General features: G+C 42.1%; 1 protein-coding gene across 4 annotated transcripts in view; it reads left to right on the forward strand.

Annotated features, from left to right (window-relative positions):
• Positions 1-21,639, forward strand: part of CFAP61 (cilia and flagella associated protein 61) — a 281,759-nt gene that overhangs the window by 144,643 nt on the left and 115,477 nt on the right. The window contains exon 18 of one of the 4 annotated variants that reach the window (XM_040447826.1): positions 4,184-4,543. The exons of the other annotated variants lie outside the window; for them this stretch is intronic. Within the exon in view, the coding sequence (XP_040303760.1) occupies positions 4,184-4,336 (153 nt within the window). The 3' untranslated portion in view covers positions 4,337-4,543. Of the gene's footprint in view, positions 1-4,183; positions 4,544-21,639 lie in introns of those variants that run through there. 4 annotated transcript variants of the gene reach the window in all.

Genomic DNA, 21,639 nt, shown 5'->3' on the forward strand with positions numbered 1-21,639 from the left:
AGATTGGAGTTCCTCCTTCCCCTGCTGAAGCCTGTAGCTGGGGAAGGAGGGCAGGGAGGACCTTTTCTCTCTAATTTACCATGCCCCTGACTTACATAGCATCTATTTAGCTTATTATAGTTAAGGGTGTGTGTGTGTGTGTGTGTGTGTGTGTGTGTGTGTGTGTGTTTAAACCTGTTACTTTCTTGTTATTTAACTATATTCCCGGTCCTTGTGAAACTGGGCCAGGGCAGGGAGGAGCAGCTAGGGGAGCAGGCAGGTCTGGACTCAACTGCTACTGTCATAGGATGGCTCTGCTCTGCTGACCAGCCTCCTCTTTTTGTGGCAGGTGCTTGGTTTCCTCAGAGATTCCTGTCACTGAGGGCATCCTGCCTGCTTTCCATAGCACAGGTAATGCACCCTCCCAGCTCTGCGCCCTGGGTCTTCATTTCCCCCAGAGGCGGCCCTATAGGAAGAACCTACAATAAGACTCACACCTGTGGTCAACAGACAGCCACTGTGGGCCACCTTCCCGTCCATCACCCAGCAGCAGCTGGCCTGCCTATTGCATCCTTCACATTTCTTGGGCAGAAATCACACACCAGTCCATTGAGTCCACTAATGGTGGCAACTCATGTGAGGGTCTCTGAGGGCCCCAAACCTTTAATGGAGACTTAAAGTGAAAGAAGAGACCATCTCCATGTGTCTTCTTTGGGGTGGAGTGACATGCGACCAAGAGCATATCAATGTTTCTCAGTGAGGAAATCTCCAGAAAAATCCTCTCTTATACCTGTTCTTCTTGCCCTTTGATATCTTCATTGTGAATGAGGCATTTAAAAGTCATTTAACCAGTGCTTGCCCACCTGCTCTGACATTTTTCACAAGAGGAGCTTCTTTGGAACATAGCATCCATTGTCTTCATGCCTCTGACGTCCTGTGTGACATAACTTACCCGAGGCCAGACAGCTGCTAGGCTGAGGCTTTGGGACTACAGCATCCTGATGCCAGATCGCAAGATTCACCACTGTTGTTTGTAGCCATTCCCTAATGTTGGTCATTGCAGTTTTTATCCAAATTGTATCATTATAAGCAATGCTGTCATATCCATCCTTATTATTTTGGAGCACATTCATCGTAATTTCAGTAAATTCCTAGAAACTATTTTGCTTTGCTAGGTCAAAGGTAAAGCTACTATTTCTTTAATCAGAAAACATGAAGTTTTAGAATTTGAAAATGAAAGCTGTGATTCCGCAGTTTAAAAAGATGGTTTCTTTTTGCATTGTGTTTGCTTTATCTAAGTAAATAATCAGCATGCAGAAAAGCCCTCTTTTTTTATTGCCAGATGTAGATGTTTTGAGTCAGATAATCAGGTCTGTAAAATGGCAGTCTTCCATTGGCCCGTGTTTTTATTTCCTCTGACTCAGTTGAATCTCTGCTTGGAGTCTCCACTCCACCTGATGGGAGAAGAAGTAATCTCCATCAACTCCAAGTAAATTTTACAATTAAAAGTTTAAATGGAGCCCATTCAGGAACTTTCCCTTTTTGGGGGGGCAGGTGGTGGGGAAGGCATTACAGTTCTCAGGAGCCCATGAAGCATCATGGCATCGTGGAGGTGGGGGGGCAATTTTCTGGTGCTTGGCTAGTGCCTGTCCTCACAGGCATCCACTGGGTTTCAGAACGTCAGCTTGTCCTCAACCATCCCTTATTTTGGCATCCAAGTTCCCCAAATGACACTTGCTACTTGCATTGGGGACATTTCCTCTTCACAGCCTTGAGAACTCTTTGAGTCCGACGTCATGTTGGCTGGAGCATGCTCTTTCTCACTCTCCTTCTCAATATATATCCCTTTCATCCACACTCCTCTCTCTCTCTCTCTTCCCTTCACCCCCTCTGCTTCCCTTTCTCCTCACCTCCTGCACCACTTTGGGCTTTGGGAAGCTCATGACCTGCCTTATCTTCTTTCTTGCCCTGGCACCAGCCTCAGTTATCTCTACCCTTCTCAGAACAGGTGGCAGGGACTTCTCTGTGAGGCACAGATCTCTCTGCTCCCATATTCTCCAGAACCTCTGTGAGGATCCTGGCCTTTTCTTCCACTTTTATGGCCTTAACCAGAGGGAAGGAGAGGCCTGTGCTATACTTGTCTCTCTTTCCCTCCAACTCTCTTCCTCTTTCCAATTTTGGGACAATAGACTTTGCTATCACCGTGTGTTCTTCTGAAATCTGTCATTTGAGGCAAATGCTTTTAATACTCAAAAGTCAGGCTTTTTTGAGACTTAAAAACCTTCTCTCAATCTGCCATCAGCTTTGAAATGAAAAAAAAAAAAAAAAGAGAACTGACCCACATACTCTCCTGCGGCATGTCTGCCCAATGGCTGGTGTCCCTGGATGCTGTCTGAAGAGTCAGGAGGGGTCTTGAGTCAACAAGGATTTGTCAGGAATTAAATACAACTGCTAATGTAAAATAGTAGCCCTCCCCCATGATGATAACAGTAATATGCACACAGAGTACAGACCAAGAAGGCTACTTGTGGGGCTGGCCCACTCCTTCTGGACCATGGAGGAACTATAAAAACATAGGCTCCATTCATTATTAAGTGATTTTATGTCAATGGATACACCTATTATAAAGTATTATAACCCTAACTTTTACGTCTTTCCATGAAAGCTTTTAGATGTTGTATCTTGTTAATGAATTCTAGCTTAAAAAGGAAAAAAAAAAAGAGAGACAAACCAAGAAACAGACTCATAACTGTAGAGAACAAACTGATGGTTACCAGAGGGGAGGTGGGTGTGGGGATGGGTGAATAGGTGATGGAAATAAATAAATAGATAAAATGATTTAAAAAATAAAGAAATTCTAATTTTATAAGGTAGGATATGCTCTCTTAGAAGATGTGAAAGACTAGGGAAACAGGGAAACCAACCAGGAACCTAGAGAGATTTTACACTCACATTGAGCTCAGTTGGATGAAACATTTTCCACAACTTAGTAATTTTTATAAAGCCATCTGAGTTTAGTTGTCCTTATTTACATGCTCACCAGCTCTGAAGGGAAAATGGCATTTGTGGACATCAGAGGCAAAGGATCAAGTGGGCCTTGGAAAGCAAAGTGACAGTTGCCTTCCTGCCCATGCTGGTATGCCTGCTCCCAGCACAGGAGGAGCTCCACTGGAGGAGCAGCTAGAAGTGCTCTGCCCTCAGTCCTCACACTGCTGTTCTCTGGGGTTGAACCTCTTTAAGGGAAAATAAAAACCTTTATCCTGTATGTTGCCTCAAGACCATTAAGCTGAGTCAAGATTACTGATGTCATGATCTCCATGGTAACCAACTTAATAAGCAAGAAGAAAACAAAAAGGATGGCTTAAAAATGGGGGGGGGGGGAGATAAAATAAATAGGTATGGAAATAACGTGGGAGCCATAAAGGTTTTTTATTGTTACTTGTTTGAGATGTCAAACATGACTCAACTACAGTGCAGGCAGGCCTGAGCCATTCAGGCAGTTGAAACCCTGGTAATAAACATAAATTACATACTCTACCATAGTTCCTACTTCTCCCACTCTTCAATCATGTCCCAGTTTTTGTTTGTTCTGTTTTTTTTAATATAATTCAGTGCATTGAAATTATCACCATGGTAGTTGTTATAATCAAGGTTTTTATGGTAGTTTATGTGTTTAACCGAAAGGAGCCGTGCTGCCAGAGAGCCAGTGTCAGGCAGCACTCTCCGGTCACCACGGTGAAGCTTTGCTGGCCAACACCATTGCCATTTTCACCACTGCTCATTGACCCTCAGTATGGTGCTCCAACGAAACTAGAGATAACTGTTGATTTAAAAAATTGAACTGGGATTTTTCTATCACACTTTTTAATTTGTGAGCAGGTCACAAAGATGTCTGATAATGTCCCGTGGAATCATATACAATTGGCAACCATTTTAATTAGTTTACTAGACAGCCTCCCTCCTCGCACACTGGGTCTGGGGTCACTCTGTGTTGGTAGGACCCCGGCTAGTGGCCCCCTGGGCCATATGACTTCCAGCAACTCACCAATTGAGAGAGAGACACACAGATGGATACACACCTGGGTGATCTGACTGACCCTAAAGGCAGGAGCAAATGCCAGACTCTGAAGGCGTTTGAGTAGCTAAGTTCAACTCATGCCCAGTAACCTGTCCATGACCATGGTTTATCATTTTGTCTTGTCAGATGTTGGTGCCTGACTCTGCTCTTCATGGGGAAGTTCCCACTGTCTCCCCTCTCCCCTCTCCCTACGTGTTCTGCTCTGCAGGAGCTGTTTGCTCTGGAGGATGCTGCCTTGGGCCCAAGAACTCTTGGCCCCTCTCAGGGCAGCCATGCTGAGATCCCAGTTCCCTTGAGCTTGAAGTGAGACAGGACACCAGTGGCTTGGCTTCTCTTTCCCAACGTGCCTGCCCTCTGGTGAACCATCCCAGTGGATAGCAGATGGCGGATACAGCCCCCCAAGCCCAAATTCCAAAAGAATCTCCTTTGCAAAATAAAACATAACAAAACATTATGTAATTCAATAAAACTATTCAATTTGTCTCATATTTTTTTACAAATACAAAAATATGCTAAAAGTAAGAAAAGCCAAGCCAAGTCAGGAGAAGTACTAATGAGAGTTAACATTTGTAAATGTTATATTCCATATTCTTTATAAGAATGAGCTCATTTAATCCCCACAGCCACCTTTGGTCTAGGAGCTCTTTTTTTTTGATAAACCACATAGTTAGGTTTCCAGTTCATCGTCTCAAATGCTTTTTATGAACCATCCTCTGTCTCTCTCACTTTATCTCTCTTTGTCTCTCCCTATCCCTCCCCCCCCATCACGTACACACAAATACACACACATGCATGCACATACAAAGAGTACACATAATCACCATCCGAACATTGTCCTGGAGAAGTGCTTGAATTCCAGGCATGTGTACTACACATAATCAACTCCCCGAGCACAGTGGATGACCACTGCCTGCTTGCCTGCTTTTGGAGTCCTGTTCCTCACCCCTGCCTCCCCTATCCAGGTTCTTCCCGAGAGCCAAGTGGGTTTGTCCTTCCCTAAACCTGCCTCTCTACCCTGGCACATCACTTGTCCAGGTGTTGTGTTCTTTGTTTAGACTCTGATACACACCGTGGTTTGGACCTACATTCATACAGTCACCCCCTGCCTGTGTGGGCAGACTCTTCTGCCTAAACATGGGCCTGGGGCCTGTTCTGCATCTCTGGTTAGGAAGCTCAGAGCTGGAGACTTCATTTATAGCCTTTGAATGTCGTATCAGGATTTATTGTGTGCTGACCACATGGCGGGCCCTGCTCTTGGCACCAAGTCTGCAGCAGTAAAGTGGGCAATTCCTGCCATCCTGGTGCCTGTGTCCTAGTGAGAGAAGCACACGATGGACAGAGACACGATGCCAGGTGGTGGCAAGAAGAAAGCCCGAGAGATGATGGAGGGTAAGGGGTGGGGGGTGGAAAAGGCCTCTCTGGTAAGGGTCCCTTAAGCAGAGACCTGACACGATGGGACAGTGGGGGCCGGGAGGAAGGAGCTGATTTCCCTTCATACCTGTCAGACACCCAGGCTGTCCCTGGGCCTGCCCCTTGCCCCCATGTGAGAACCGCCTCCACCTTGCCGCAGTCCCATGGGGACACACACCCAGTGACACAGCATTGATGCTTTGCCTTTGATTTCACAGTTATTTGAAATGATTTGCACGACAGAAGCCAAACTGATGCACTTCGAACATTTCAAATTTTGTACGTAAACCTTCCTTTTCTTTGTAACCTTCCGTAGCTTTTTGCTCAAAGAAGACCGGAGCTGTGTGGTGTTGTGACTCCCTTGAAACATGATTTCTATTTTTAATAAAGGGGAAAAAAAACCCAACTCAGATAAGAGTTTAGAATTTCAGGTATCCAAATGTTTGGAAAAGGTTAAATATTTTACCTAGATGGCAGTTGGCCTCTTAGGAATTCCTGGGGAAGGCATTGTGTCTGTTTAAGAAAAAAACGACAAAGTAACTGCTATTTTGAAGGCTCTACTTAACAGATGTGTAAAGTATAGAAATCTATGTATTATTAAATAATTCTTTATAATATGTTCAAGAATAAGCAATTTGTAAGCCTGTTTATGTTCTCGCCATCTGGGCGCATTCTGTCACCCATCTGTTTCATGTAATTATGTAATTATCAATATAAGGAAAGAATAGGTGATATAATTAACAAGAAAAACCGATCCACACTGAAGAGTAAAAATGACATGCATCTGTTGAATTGCTTTTTGTTTCTCTTCCTTCATTGTTAACTGTTTTTTTTCATTTCACAGTTGTATTCAGGCTGGCGACTTGGATCGCACCCTTAGGAGAGCTGTTTTTGCCATGGTGTACTCTTGCATGCTCTCTCTCTCTCTCTCTCTCTCTCACACACACACACACACACACACACACACACACACACACACACCACACTTGAAGGCAGAATGATTAATAAAGTGTATGGGAGCTGACATAACTTTGACAGAAATGAGCAAGGTCTTCTTGGTGTTATTCATTGATTCTCTACCTCTGGGGAGAGCCCTGATTGTCATTTCCAGAACACATAATATAACAGCTAGAACTCTAGGAAATATTTAAATTAATTAGTGACAGATGGAAGGACTGGGCCAGTGTGGCCCTCACATAGGATATTGGAGAGAGGAGCTGCTTTAGAAAAATTCCCCTACTTGGTATTTTTAATGTCAAGGCTCAAGCAATACATGTCATTTTATGATAGTACCCAATGGATTGGGTTCACTTCCACACAATCCCACTAGTTAACCATTCATTCGTGTAATGGATGAAACGATGATGCCTCCCTGGTCTTTACAGATAGCAATGCAGAGCAAGTGGCCACCCACTCTTCCGTCTGCCCAGGAGAACTGACCTTCTCCCTGTGACTTGGGATAAGCAGAGGGGTGCACGTGTATATCTGTGGAAGGACATTGCAGTGATTTCTCCATTTCTGTACACCCCCACTCCTGTTCTCCAGAGAATAGACATCCCCCACAGGGGTTTGAGGAAGCCCTCATCATGACAAAACCTTGGATTTCAGTTCTAAAGTATACAAAGAGGAGGCAACCCCCTGAGCCACTTAGATGACAATGGTTACCAGAGATGAAGAGAAATCTCCACACTTCCTTCCATTGATTTAAGGATCAGGAGCAGGGCTCCCATGCAGGCTTCTTGATGTGCTTTGCAGACCATCTTGCCCTTCCTTCCAGGGCTACCCCCCTCCTGTTCACTGCCTGTTCAGGGTGTGTGCACTGGAAGGGGCAGGATACTCAAGAGAGAAGTCCCAGTGTTGCAGACCCATAAAACTGCACAACAGCCCCCACCAAGGAGTTAAGCTTCACTCACAAACTAGAAATCTCTAATTCAGTCAGTTTTTGATGTCTGACTAAAACTGTTTTTTAAAACAGTGCCACACACCAAAGAGGGCTCTCTCTGTTTCCCCTTGCTAGGTGATCATTTTACGCATTGAGATGGTGTTGTTTTAACAACCTGTCCTTGTCGTGGCCCACGACAGAGCCTCCTGAGCCCACTGTGTTGGTCCAGGTCTGGCTTGCTGGTTGACCTCCCACATGCGGAGGCTTATGTAAGGGCAGCTACTGACTTCCCGCCTCCCCTGGTCTGTGATGTAGAAGAAAATAAATAACTGGCTCCCACCTAGGTTCCTCTTTGTTCCTTTGAATGGTTTTCTTTGATAAATTCTCCATAAACGTAATGCAAAAAACCATCCCCCAGTCTATTTGTATTTTGAATTATTCTGTGAATTTATCTTAAGCTATGGGCACCCAATGAACAACTATATAAGAGAAAATCACTAGGCCCCCCGTGGGGAGAGTATTTTAAAGGACTAAGTAATAGGGACAAATGTGGCTAGATTACTTGAGGGATTTAGTGTGTTGTGACTTAATATTTACTTATTTCCTTAATTCCATGTTAAAATGATTTAATTGCAACCATACTGACTGATCCATTAAGGATTTTAAAGGGAAGAATACAATCTGATTCCTAAAGAACCTTTCTTGTGTCATTTCTAGTTTTGAAAAGGTTTTATCAATGATTTTTTTAAGAAACACTTCAGTTTATGTTTCTTAGTCTTTTTTTTTTAACAAAAGAGCATGACGTGGTGGTTTTCCATGAGAAAATTATTATAAAAGAGCTATTTATAGATACATCATATTCAGCTAAAAACTAAAAATGAAAAAAAAATCCTTCTGTTTCATACCAAACCAAATTAAAAATCATTAAAGCTTAGACTAAATGGTTTTCATTTAACCCTCAAAAGTGGCATTAATTTTTCAAGTGGTAACTGTTGCTTAAGATGCTATTGTGCCTGTGTGATAAATGTTTAATGATTTGGTAGTACATGCATGGCTTAAAATCCATTATTTATTGCACCTTCGCTTGCCTGGCAAAGGTGATGATTTTATAGCCCCAGCAGTCATGCAAACACATTTATACCAAACCGATGACTGATAATAAATTTCCTTACTGTAAATGTCAGTGGGTTTCATGTGTTGCTGCCATTACATCTTGTTTGGAAGCCGAATGCTACACAGTTATGGGAGGCGCCAGATGGTGTCATTAACACGAACGCTGGGACTGTTTACCGCTGACGTGCATGTGAGAAATTAGAAGTGCCGGCCTGTCTTTGCACTGAAGCATGATGTCAGTGGTGCACAGGTGTAAAGACAGGGCAATATGCTTGCCTATTCCCTTCCGTCCCACCAACAGGGATTTTAGGGGGTTTCTTTTTGAAAATAGTTTTATGTTTGAACATAGAACAGAATGAACCAAAGGGGAATACTTTCCCAAAGACTCCTGCTTGATTTTGTGTGTGGGGTCCCAAACACCCTGAAAGTCACACCTGCCATCCCATAGGTGGTTCCCAGCTATCAGTGGCAAGCCAGCTCCCCTTCTAGGCATGGCAAGGCCTTTTGTACTAATTAATTACAGCAGGATTGTTATTGCTGTGTGTGTGTGCGTGTGTGTGTGTGTGTGTGTGTGTGTGTGTGTGATAACTTCAGATATATAAATGCTTATTTTGGAGAACTTTCTGTTGAGAGCATGGAATTAGCCTTTCCAAAAAGTGTTGTCAAAATCATTAGGAATTGATTCAAAGAATGAGGAAAAGAAGGAAAGTGGGAATGTTCTGTACTAATTTCTTCCACGCAATAGGCACTTCTTTTCTTTTTTTTCTTTTCAAATTTTTATTTAAATTCCAGTTAGTTAACATACAGCACAACGCTGGTTTCAGGAGTAGAATTCACTGGTTCGTCACTTACCTACACCCAGCTCTTCTTTTCGCAAGAATTCGCAGTGGGACCAAGACCTTTACTTTCCCTGCTCTGATATGAAGTATCTGAATGACTGAGATTAGCCTCCCTGTGTTTTATTAAAATATCTCTCTATTTTAATTGGGCAGTGGCCACTCCCATTTATAGTATTTCAGCTTCTTCCTGCTGAGGTTTCTGCCTAGCCCTCTTCTTTTCAATTTAAGAGTCTGGATTTATTGTCTTCCTTCCTGCAAGTCCTTCCCTTGAATCATTGATTCTGACCAAATTCCTTTGAACTTTGTTTTTAGCCTTAGCATTCTCCACAGGAATGTTCAGAAAGGCTTCTTCCTTCAAAACAATCATTGTGCATTGCTCTTACAAAAAAGTCCAATGAACATTTTGGTGTACAAAATTTTAAAGTCATGTGAAAAAGAATACAAACCATTGTTTGCTTTGAGATGAAAGAGATATGCTTAATTTCTTCAGACTCACCCAGAGATACAATTGGATGTCAACAGGAATAATGAATTGAAAGACTGAAAGCATGCTTGAAGGCACACCTTCCAAACGAAAATTAGAGTCAGGACATGCAGGCCTGTGTTGAAAAGAACCAGGGGTGAAAATAAAGAAATGTTGGGGAGACAGCAAGATTGAAAAGCTGTATCTGTGGAACAGCACTCACTTGAACAGAGATGCTCAGGAAAATGACTTCTAGGGGCGCCTGGGTGGCGCAGTCGGTTAAGCGTCCGACTTCAGCCAGGTCACGATCTCGCGGTCCGTGAGTTCGAGCCCCGCGTCGGGCTCTGGGCTGATGGCTCAGAGCCTGGGGCCTGTTTCCGATTCTGTGTCTCCCTCTCTCTCTGCCCCTCCCCCATTCATGCTCTGTCTCTCTCTGTCCCAAAAATAAATAAACGTTGAAAAAAAAAATTAAAAAAAAAAAAAAAAAAAAGAAAATGACTTCTTCTCCTCCACAGGTGTCATTTTCCTAACAAATGAACCCGAGGCCTAAACCAGCAGTGCAAATATTCAGGTACTCAACCTGAGCAAACAGCTTATCCCCTGGGGGAACAAATATCAAGTTCTCATCTTATTCTGTGTCCAAAGGTGGGAGATGGCAGCATGAACACAGTTGGTCATTGGCTTTCTCTCCTAGCTTCCTCTCCAGACCCCTGTTCCACTCCTTGCATCTCCTTCTGTGTCTGCTTCCTATATTGTCCAGGCAGGACCATCCTGCCTTCTCGGGACATCACCTGAAAATGCATTAGTAAAGACTGATCTGTATTTCAGTGGGATGTGTCACCCTTGCAGACCCTTGTCCTAGCTTTTCGCCTCTCATCCAGAAAGTCGTTCTCTCCCTTGTCCATCTGGACATATTGATCCTTTCAAATCCAGCTCAGCCAGCACTTTATGTAAGAAGACTTCCTTGCCATCCTAGACCACCCAAACATCAGCTGATCTGACAGCCTCCCAGCTGGGTCCAGAAGAACTGCCTAGCTCAGCACAGCCCATACTGCTGGCCCACAGTAACCTGAGCTAAAGAATGTTTGTTCTTTCGATTCACTCAGTTTGGGGTTGGTTTGTTACACAGCAATAGCTTCCTGACACACTACCCTTATCACTGCATTTTATATACTGTATTTTATTTGTTTATAGGTCTGTCATCTGACTTAATGAGAATTAAAGATGGGAACCATGCCTCATTCTTACCTCAGCACACTGGTCAGTGTTTGGCACATGGTAGATGTTCAATGTGTATTTGTTGAGTTGACATTGTTGCATTAAGCTCTACATTAAAGTTTTGATGGCAGAATTTCAGGCAGCAGGATACTGAATGGGCTTATCTTAATGCCCTCAGAATCATTCCACGTATCCACCTGCCTTCTCCACCAAGTTAGACTGGCTTTGGAATTTTATACGAATACTTTTTCTAATTATTTCTCTGACTAGGGACAGGACTCTGTGACATTGTAACTCTCTGCTATGTATATGTAAGTTCCTTCTGTAGGAATGAGGGAAGATTCCGGTCTACTTCCATGATATTAAGTGCAAAATATTTTCAAGCCAGTGGCTAAGTATCAACTGTTCAGGCATCCCTGATAAGCTACATGTCCCATCCTTTATGATGTGGAATGGAAAGAGGATGGCTGGAGGTCCTCTTTCTTTAAGCAAGTAGTATTCAGATGGATGATGCCCCTTACATTCTCCATAACCCTCACTCTTACTTTTTTAGAAAGGGAAAACAACAAACAAACAACTTTTTTTTTAAATTTAACAAAAATCTCAAGAAAATAAATTTATCACAGATTATTTTTCTGATTCCTTGCCTAATTATTAAGACATTCAGAGTTGAATTCTTTATTGTAAACACATTCAGATATGCAATTTTCATTTAATACCTGGAGGACCATTCTTGTCTTCAGATACCTAAAAGAGAATGTCATCACTTCAGAAGGGCATTATTTAACAGGAGGAGTGCCTTCCTTCACTTTTGAATTTGAGTGTTTGCAAAACCTTTGAGGCCATACCTTCATTTTATTTTATCACAAGTGGGTCTTTCATGGGGATATAGAAATTGAGAATAATTAAGCAGCAATGAAGTTTCTCAAGAGAGACCTATGCACTGTAGTAGTAATTTGTGCTTTGAAAACAATACAGGATCAGGTTATTGATCCTGCAAACCATTTCCTTGCCAGGGATTTGCTTCATTCCTGTCTTTCCCTGTGTGTTCACACTGGAGAAGTCATTTCTTCCCTTTGTAGGGGACACTGTATGAAAGATGATACCTGGAGAGCCAAGTAGCTGAAACATGCCAGACAAGATTCAACTAGGGTGATGCAGAGGCTCTGGGGACATTTCTAAACATGTGACATGAGGGGCGCCTGGGTGGCTCAGTCGGTTGAGCGTCCAACTTCGGTTCAGGTCGTGAACTCACAGTTCGTGGGTTCGAGCCCTGCGTCGGGCTCTGTGCTGACAGCTCAGAGCCTGGGGGCCTGCTTCAGAATCTATGGCTCCCTCTCTCACTCTTTGTCCCTCCCCTGCTCATGCTCTCTCTCTCTCTCTCTCTCTCTCTCTCTCTCTCTCTCTCTCTCAAAAATAAACATTAAAAAAAATTAAAAAAAAAAAACACACGGCATGACTCAAGGTAGGAAGGAAGGGATATGGAGCCATTTGAGGTTATCGTGGTACACGTGCCAGTGTGCCTGACATTGGGGATCAGTGAATCTTGTGTCTCTGAAAAACCATCAGTGGATCTCCCTTGCCAATGCTCATGTATGCATCAAAGCAATAATACTTCTTTTTACAGTTTATTTATTCATTTTGAGAGTGAGAGAGACACAGGGTGGGAAGAAAGAGAATTCTAAGCAGGCTCTGCACTGCCAGCAAAGAGCCTGATGCGGGACTCAAACTCACAAACTGTGAGATCATGACTGGAGCTGAAATCTAAAGTCTGCTCAACCAACTGAGCCACCCAGGCGCCCCAAAGCAATCAAACTTTTAATGATTTTATGAGCTGCTTGTCAAGGGCAGTTACTTAATTAAAAACAAGTAAATCAATTTGTCAAATCTAAGACATTATCATTTATAAATTGTACCTTATTTTATGTACCATGAAGGAAAAAAATGGCAAATTAAGCTATGACACAATGTTTTAATAGGAGTCCTGAATAGAATATGAATCAGTCATATAAATCTCATTGCTTTGAAATTTCTTTCATCTATTCAGAGAAGAGAGGCAATTTACATTCCCTTCAATTGCACTGTTTGCTATGTGATGGGAATAAAACTTTTGCCGTTGTCTCAGTAACAAAATGTAACACAGGTATCTACTTGTGGGTATCTGTCATCCTTTATTTGCTCCTATAAAGCACTTGATTTTTGCATTGCAAGAAAATATGGAATGACAGCCATTCCTCCAATGACTAATATTTGCTTCACTAATATCAAATTTGCACCCTGCCGTTCAGTTTTCAGGCCTTTACGGGAACACAGTAAGTGTTCATTTTAATGCCAAATCATGCTGCAGTCTTTTTGAAGACATTGTCAGTAGCAGTTGCACACATAACACACAGGATTCTCCGGAAGTTATGCCAGTGAATAGCCATGAACAAGTCACCCACACCCAGGAAAGGAATTGTGTCACTGCCGCTGCCTGCTGACTGCAGTGATTAAGATGATATTGACTGTGAGGTTGATTTCAGGGATGCCAAGATGTGAAAGAAGTGTGCCTCCTAGAATCGATGAAATCCAGTAAAGGTCACTCAACTCCCAAAACACTTTTCTTCTAATGTAAATGTGTAAGAATGGCCACAAGCGAGTGCCATAGGGTGGCAATGATTTTCACTTTTTATAATGTTTGCAAAATAATGAGAATATCCAGATGAGGAATAAGGGTGTACAAAGGATTGGTACAGATGGAGTTGATAAGAGCAATATAAGAAAAATGCAAGTTGAAGAAGTTTATGCAATGTATTATAGCAGTTTAAGGAACTATGGCAAAGGCCACTAGGTTGCCCCCAATAGCCATTGCTCCCTTTAGTCTTAATAATGGAACCTCGATTTTATCCAAGGCAGCATTGCACCCAACTCTTTCCCAGCCTCCCTTGCATCAGGCATAACCATATGATTCAGTTTTGGCCACTGAGATGGAGGCAGAAGTAGTTGGAATGGGAATTCTGGGAAGGACGCTTAAAGGGAGTGGCTCAGCTAGGAGGGAGCCTCCTTTTTTGTTCCCCCTTCTCTTCTTTCTGCTACCTGGAGTGCGGATGTGATGTCTGATCTCCAGCAGCCATCCTGGGCCATCTGTGAGGATGGAAACCTTGCACTAAGATGGGGAGTTAGGCAGGTAAAAGTCTGGGTCTTTGATAAGTTTATGGCAGTCAGTAACCCTGGACTTCATATTTCCAGATTCCCTTCGCGTAAAAGAGAAATTGTCTTCCATCCTGTTAAAGCTACTATTTTCTGTTTAAGCTAGGTTTTCTGTTGTAGGCAGCCAAGCCCAACCCTAATTTATACAGGAATCCTCTTTCTTTCAGGTAGGATTCAATCTATGTGGGAGAATGCCACAAGAATCTATTATGCTCCCACTGTCTGCCCTGGATAATGTGAAGAATGTAAAGAAATTAAAGATATATAATTATTTAAACAACAATTCTTCATGGGTAGTATTACTAATAACTTTGCAGAGGGCTTCATTCACCTCCCACATATTTCATGAGTGCCTAGAGTGTACCTGGAGTAGATCATTCACTAACCACAGCCCACTCTGCCCATGTAGCATGATTTGGGGTATGCTCTTTATCATGCTAAGAATGCAAGCCAGGGGAGCCTGGGTGGCTCAGTGGGTTAGACGTCCAACTCTTGGTTTCAGCTGAGGTCATGGTCTCACAATTTGTGGGATTGAGCCCCATGTCGGGCTCTGTGCTGACAGTGCAGAGCCTGCTTGGGATTCTCACTCTCCTTCTCTTTCCGCCTCCCCCCCACCTTCTCTCTCTCCCAAAATAAATACATAAACATTAAAAAAAAAAAAAAAAAAAAGGAATGCAACCCAGAGGGGTGCCTTGGTGGCTTAGTCAGTTAAGGGTCTGACTTTTGATTTCAGCTCAGATCTTGGTCTCACCATTGTGAGTTCAAGCCCCATGTTGGGCTCCATGCTGTTCATGGAGCCTACTTAAAAAAAAAAAAAAAAAAAAAAAAAAAAAGAATGCAAGTGAGAAAGTGTCCTTGGGTTATCATTTCTCTCAGCAGATACCATAGGCAGTTCACATTTTTCTGAAGTGCTTGGGCTACAAAAAGTGTTGGGAAAGTTAAGAGAATCCTTCATAAAGCAAGGCTCAAAATCATAGCATCTTCTTCACAGTTTTTTCTTGCTCTGTCAGGACATTGGCATTGGTGTTCATATCAGATTCTTGAACACTTCTAATGATTTTAACTGAAAGGCTTTCCAAAATTGTAGTTTGTATCTGTGGAAGTGATTTCTCACTTATTAGTTCTCTTTTACATATCTGTTCCTCTCTACCTTTTCTTTATTTGGTAAATAATGGCAATACTTTGCCCCAAAGAGGGTAACTTGTGAACTTTGAAATTTGAAACTGACACTGATATCAATCTGTCATTTATTTTGACCATATTGGGAAACAAAGAGCCTCAAAAAGAGAAAAAAAAGGGAATACAGAAGCATAAGAAAAAAATTACATTTATGAAGGAAAAGGAGGCCTATTAAGAATTTCAGAAATTCTATTCCTAATGGCTTTGGATCTCCCCATCTTCCATTTCCTTGCATGGACAGAGCTCCCTTTGAAGTCTTTGGAAGCTTTCTGTGAGAAAAATATATATACATGGGTGTGGAGCTGAAAATTGAGCTCATTGTTTTGCCCTTTTAAAATGTGTTTTTCGAAGATTTGCCTTTCATATTGCAGATGGGAGAGAGGATGTGCAATTTTACCTTGTGTAACATCTTTGCCTGAAAAGCTCAAAGTATTTGTAGATGTTGTTTAATGAATAGTTCCCATGTTTGCCTGCTGAGGAAGGCAGAGGTTTGTGTAATTTACTTCCATTTTACACCTGAGGAAACTGGTATTTAAGGAAAAGAGGCTCAGAATTTCAACCAGTAGCAGAATTAAGAAAACAAGCCCAAACCTTGCCACCGGGCTAATGGTGCCATGTCTAATGATCCTGGAAGTTGAACATAACCTCCGAATGAAATGGTATCATTAGAAAAAAATTCACCATAGACATTATCATATTCCATTTTAGTATGAACCTTGCATTTATTATGTAGCATCATTTATATTTATTTTGACTGCTTCCTAGTCTATTGGCCTATTTGTAATTTCAGTAACTTCCGATTTGGGATCTATTACTGAAATTGAGTTTTAATAATGCTTTTGTAGTCATTCTAACTCATTCTAAGTAAGTGCATAAGAGAAACCAAACCGGATGTGGAAACACAGAACTAAAGTCTATCAGATAAAATTGCATTTTGAGCAATTTTACACAAAATAGTTAACACAAATTTTAGTTTTAATTTTAACACAAAATAGTTAACAAATATGCATGAAACTCCAAACTATGAATTTAAGGTCTCTTGGTAACTGTATGTGAATCAGGGCATAAATTCAACTGACTGTGTACATCAACATCATTTTTAGTAAAAAGATCAGATTGAATCCCAAGTAGTTATGATTATGTCTAAATCATTTGCTCATTTAAGCAACTGGCAAAGAGCCAACTAAAATAATTTCAATCAGTGGAAATCATGTCAGTACTCTTTAAGAAGGGTTCATGTGGGGCGCCTGGGTGGCGCAGTCGGTTAAGCGTCCGACTTCAGCCAGGTCACGATCTCGCGGTCCGTGAGTTCGAGCCCCACGTCGGGCTCTGGGCTGATGGCTCAGAGCCTGGAGCCTGTTTCCGATTCTGAGTCTCCCTCTCTCTGTCTGCCCCTCTTCCGTTCATGCTCTGTCTCTCTCTGTCCCAAAAATAAATAAACGTTGAAAAAAAAAAAAGGGGGCTCATGAAAAAGTTAATGTATCTTTACCATTATCTTTATGGTATATTGGTATATGGTATATTATTTTATACCAAAAGTTAATATATCTTTTACCATTTATTGAATCTCTAAAAATGTATGGCAGGAATTATTTAGATAAAATGAGCAAATCAGAACCCAAAGAAAACAAATGCCTCAAAAAACAAAAATGTAGTTCCTGACTTCAGGAAGCAAACTGTCTCAGTGGAGGGCAGCAAACAAACCAACTAAATTAATAAGAGTAACCAAAACCTCCTCTGACGGCTCATTCACGGACAAGTCTTGTGCTTCGGAAGCTCACAGGAAATTACAGACAAATATGTCACAACTTAAACTTGTGCCCATTTCTGTTCCCTATTTTCTCATCTCAACTCCTGTCCCCCTTGACATGATCTTTGTTGTCATTTTCCTCCCCACCTCAAGCTCAGCTCTAGAATTTTCTACCAGGAAAATCCCATAATATTCTTTCCTCTCCTGTCTGGGACTGAACGGAAAGTCTGTATTTTAAACTCATTATGGGACTCACAGTCAATTTCAAGGAACATTTCTTTTAGCCTTAGAAGGTCTGTGTATATACCATAATAGGTGTTGTATTCCTTCATGCTGGGATACATGTTGATCTCTACATTTAAAATTATCCCTAGAGGTGCTTGGGTGGCTCAGTTGGTTAAGTGTCTGACTCCTGATTTTGGCTGAGGTCTTGTTCCCAGGGTCATGGGATCAAGCTCTACTTCCAGCTCCGTGCTGAGCATGGAGCCTGCTTGAGATTCTCTCTCTCCAGCTGCCTGAGTGGTTCAGTCAGTTGAGTGTCGGTCTCTTGATTTCAGCTCAGGTCATGATCTCACGGTTTGTAAATTCGAGACCCTCATGGGGCTCTGTGCTGACAGCGCAGAGCCTGCTTAAGATTCTCTGCCCCTCTCCCTCTAGTGCTCTCTTTCTCTCTTTCAAAAATAAACATTTTTGTAAAAAAAGATTCTCTCTCTCCCTCTGTCCTTCCCCCACTTGCACATGCACACTTGCACTCTCTCTGTCTCTAAAAATAAAAATAAATAAAAGATAAAATAAAATAATCCATTTGTCTAAAAATGCTAACCTAGTATCATTAGAAAAAAGAATTATAAGTGTCTTCACAAGACATGGAGGTAAAAACCTAATTTCTCACCCATATTGTCGTCACCAGTGTGGTATGTAGTTAAATAGCTTACAGAATTTCCTCTGTTTTATCTTTGAAATGACTTACTATCACAAGGCACATTTAATTTCTGTCTATAAAATATAAGCCAGTAGATAAAGCTTTATTTTTATTTCACTATTAAGAAAATTAAAAAGCAAGAATAAAAAATCAGGTCTCCAGTGTGTTGAGCACTTTCGGTGGATCTTCAGACAAAGAAAGGAAAAGCTGGCTTGACTTAGAGGATCTTCCATACCTGATGGTATGGTTTGTTTTGTTTTGTTTTTATTTTTGTTTTCGTTTTTGTTTTTTTTGCTATGGAAACCTGTGGCTTGAAGGAATCTAAAGGGAGGAAATATTCTGCTTTCCTTCAAAAAATGACTGGTACTCCTGCTTATGGGCAAAATAAACCCTTTATAAAGCAGCAGAAGCCATCTTAATTTGCGGTCATCACTGAAAGACATTTCCAGGCTGGGAAGAATTTTTTTCAAGGTATTTAAAAACCTTCTACCCTAACAAAAGAAAAATGTGGTTTTTTCAGGTCACTTCACCATACCTGACGATGAATATGTTTTTAATTAAAGCCTGGACACGAAACTGGCTTACTGAAAATCATTGTGATGCCTGATCACTTTCCCAAGACACCTACCATCATTGGTACTGATGGCTAACTCTTGACACCCCTGAGGCCACTTTATGTATTCAGCAGTTAGAAAGGTGATTTCTGAGGCCTGGCAGCTGTTGGTGTTAAAGCTATTGTGTGGGAAACAAAAACCATTCTGTTCTGTTCCCCAGCCGCCTTTGTATCATTGATACAGGAGCTATTTCATAAATGGGTTATAATTCTTTACCAGGGAATTTCATTACTGCCTATGCTTCAGTGTTAATGTGCACTTCCAGATAGCAGAGGGGAATGTCTGAACATACCCCTGTGGAAGGAATCTTGGAGTTCTGACCTCTGTCAAGATGCTGGCATTTTAAGTCTGTTAATTGGACCTGTGATTAAATGCCATCATACTGAGGGGGTTTTGGGGTGATAGTGGAGTTTGGAGCTGACAGCCAAGAAAGAATTCTTGAAGACATCTTTGGTGCAAAAAGATGATTTTATTAAAGCACAGGGACAGGACCCGTGGGCAGAAAGAGCCGAACTGGGGTTGTGAAGACTGACTGATTATATACCTTCAGGTTGGGAGGGGTTAGGGACAGTGTAAGTCTCTAAGGAATCTTGGAAGCAAGGTTTCCAGGACCTTGAGGGGCTAGCTGTTGTTAGGCAAACATCTTTTATTACTGTCTAGTAAAACCTCAGTCATGAGACCCTTCAGATGTACGTCAGGTGCCATATGCTTGGAATTAGAACTGCCAACATATACTTGGAGGTTAAAGATAAATGAGGCTTGCAAAGTAATTTTTATGTGTTTAAGGAGACACAGGATCCTGGGGGGTCAGGCAAAATGTTCAGCTCTTTTGCCCCTAGCAAAATATCATCATCAAGGCAGCTGAGCTCCTACAGGGAGGTCACTCTGCCTGTTTCAAGGACTTGTCAAGGGGCTGTAGGCAGTAAGGGAATTTAATTTTTCATTTGCCTTTGTTTCCCACATCTCCATGGCAAGCACTTAAACCCCCTTACATCTTGATGAAGGTGATATTAGGAAACAGAGTCTATAGGTTGGTTTCTGGAGATTAGGCTATGGATAAGATTGCCTTTTTCTTCCAGTTTACTAAGTTATCCGTAAACTGAAGGAGATTCCTGTCCTGCATGACTGTGATCTCTATCAGTCAGCCACTTGCTTTCTTTCCTTCCCCCCTGTTCTTGGGCAGCCAGGAGTGTCCAAGGAATAGCGTACATATCCCCCCTGGGGGAGGGGTTGCTGTTAGCCTGTACTTTGCCCTCAGCTTGCCCCACACTCTCTCATCAATACCAACTTCTATGCTCCCAGTCTTCCTTGCGGTAAACCACCAGACCCAAGGCTGGCTGGAGTGTGAATCAGCTGCCACGCTACCTGTCTTGGAAATAAATCAATCAAAACACAGTTCATGGTGGCACCCACATATCCTGGAATTAACTGCTTTTCTCAAAAAATTCTCCATTGACCCCTCTTGGGAAATTCTTCTAGGCCAGATTAGCGTGACATTTATTTGAACAACAGACATTTTTTCACCCAAACGATACATTCATTATTGTCATTTGGAAAATGTGTCAGGTTAGGGAACTTTCAGTTGCATATAGAAGAAACAAGCTGTCCTAAACAACTGAGGAAATGTGGTAGACTGCATCCTTCTCCCCAGCTATTCCTCTCTCCCTGAGCTCTGCCCTTTGAGGTTCCTCCCACGACAGGTGAATCTCCTTCCCCATCTCATGGGTAGTGGGCTCAGCCACATGACTTGCTTTGGCCAGACTGAAGAGGTATTGCTTAGTCTTACTTTATGCACTTCTACCATTGCCAGAAGAACATTCGCCAGCTATCTCTAATCAAAATAAAGACAGGGAGATGTGAGGCCAATCTGGAATCTGCAAGTTGGAGCCAAACCCAGCTGAATCCAGCCTTCAGATGTACTGTAACCCAGAGATGCATGAGTGAGGAAAAACAACAGCTGTTTTAAGCCAATGCCTTTTGTGGTAGTTTGTTATGTAGCACTACTGTGGTAATAGCTGACTGATATTTATTGCTCATATAATTGAAGATTCGAAAGGCAGTGTGGGTTTCAGAGTGTGAAAGGAGTTTCTTTTTTTTTTTTTTTTAATTTTTAATGCTTATTTATTTTGAGAGAGAGAGAGAGAGAGAGAGGGAGAGAGAGAGCATGAATGGGGGAGGGGCAGAGAGAAAGGGACACACAGAATCAGAAGCAGGCTCCAGGCTCTGAGCTATCAGCACAGAGCCAGATGCAGGGCTTGAACCCACAGACCATGAGATCATGACCTGAGCCAAAGTTGGTCACTCAACCGAGCCACCCCGGTGCCCCTCTTTTTCTTTTAATGTTTATTTATTTTTGAGAGAGAGAGAGAGAGAGAGAGAGAGAGAGAGAGAGAGAGAGAATGAGTGGGGGAGGGGCAGAGAGACAGGGAGACACAGAATCCAAAGCAAGCCCCACAGAACCCAATGTGAGGCTCAAACTCACAAGCTGTGAGATCATGACCTAAGCCAAAGTTGGAGGCTCAACTGGCTGAGCTACCCAAGAACCCTGAAAGGAATTTCTGTTCCATGTCTCAGTGATTCTGTTGGGGCTTCAACCAAGATTGTTTCCTGCTTGGTGTCATGATGACTATACCATTTCAGGCTTCACATCTATACCCCAATACTATCTAGAAGGCAAGAGGTTTCTCTTTTTCAACCACCATATAAAAGTCCTGGGATTCAGTATGATTAGGCCAACATAGGTCATGTGTCTATTCTGGGCCAATTATTGAGCAAGGAGGGTATGGTTATGTGACTTGGTTTATGTCAACTGGAGTCCCCTCTTAAAGATGGGAGCAAGCTCAATATCTTCCAGAATTCATGGTGTGCCTCATTAAAGGTGGGAGCATGCTGAAAGGCACCAGCAGCATTAATTATGGAGAGTCTAAAATATCCAAACATTACATTATATTACATTATTTGGGTCAAGACCTACCTCCATATTGCTAGGCTAGCTAGAGCTAG

The sequence above is a fragment of the Herpailurus yagouaroundi genome, unplaced genomic scaffold (assembly GCF_014898765.1).
Source record: "Herpailurus yagouaroundi ecotype Mexico unplaced genomic scaffold, PumYag 196, whole genome shotgun sequence".
In the NCBI taxonomy this organism is placed as follows: domain Eukaryota; kingdom Metazoa; phylum Chordata; class Mammalia; order Carnivora; family Felidae; genus Herpailurus; species Herpailurus yagouaroundi.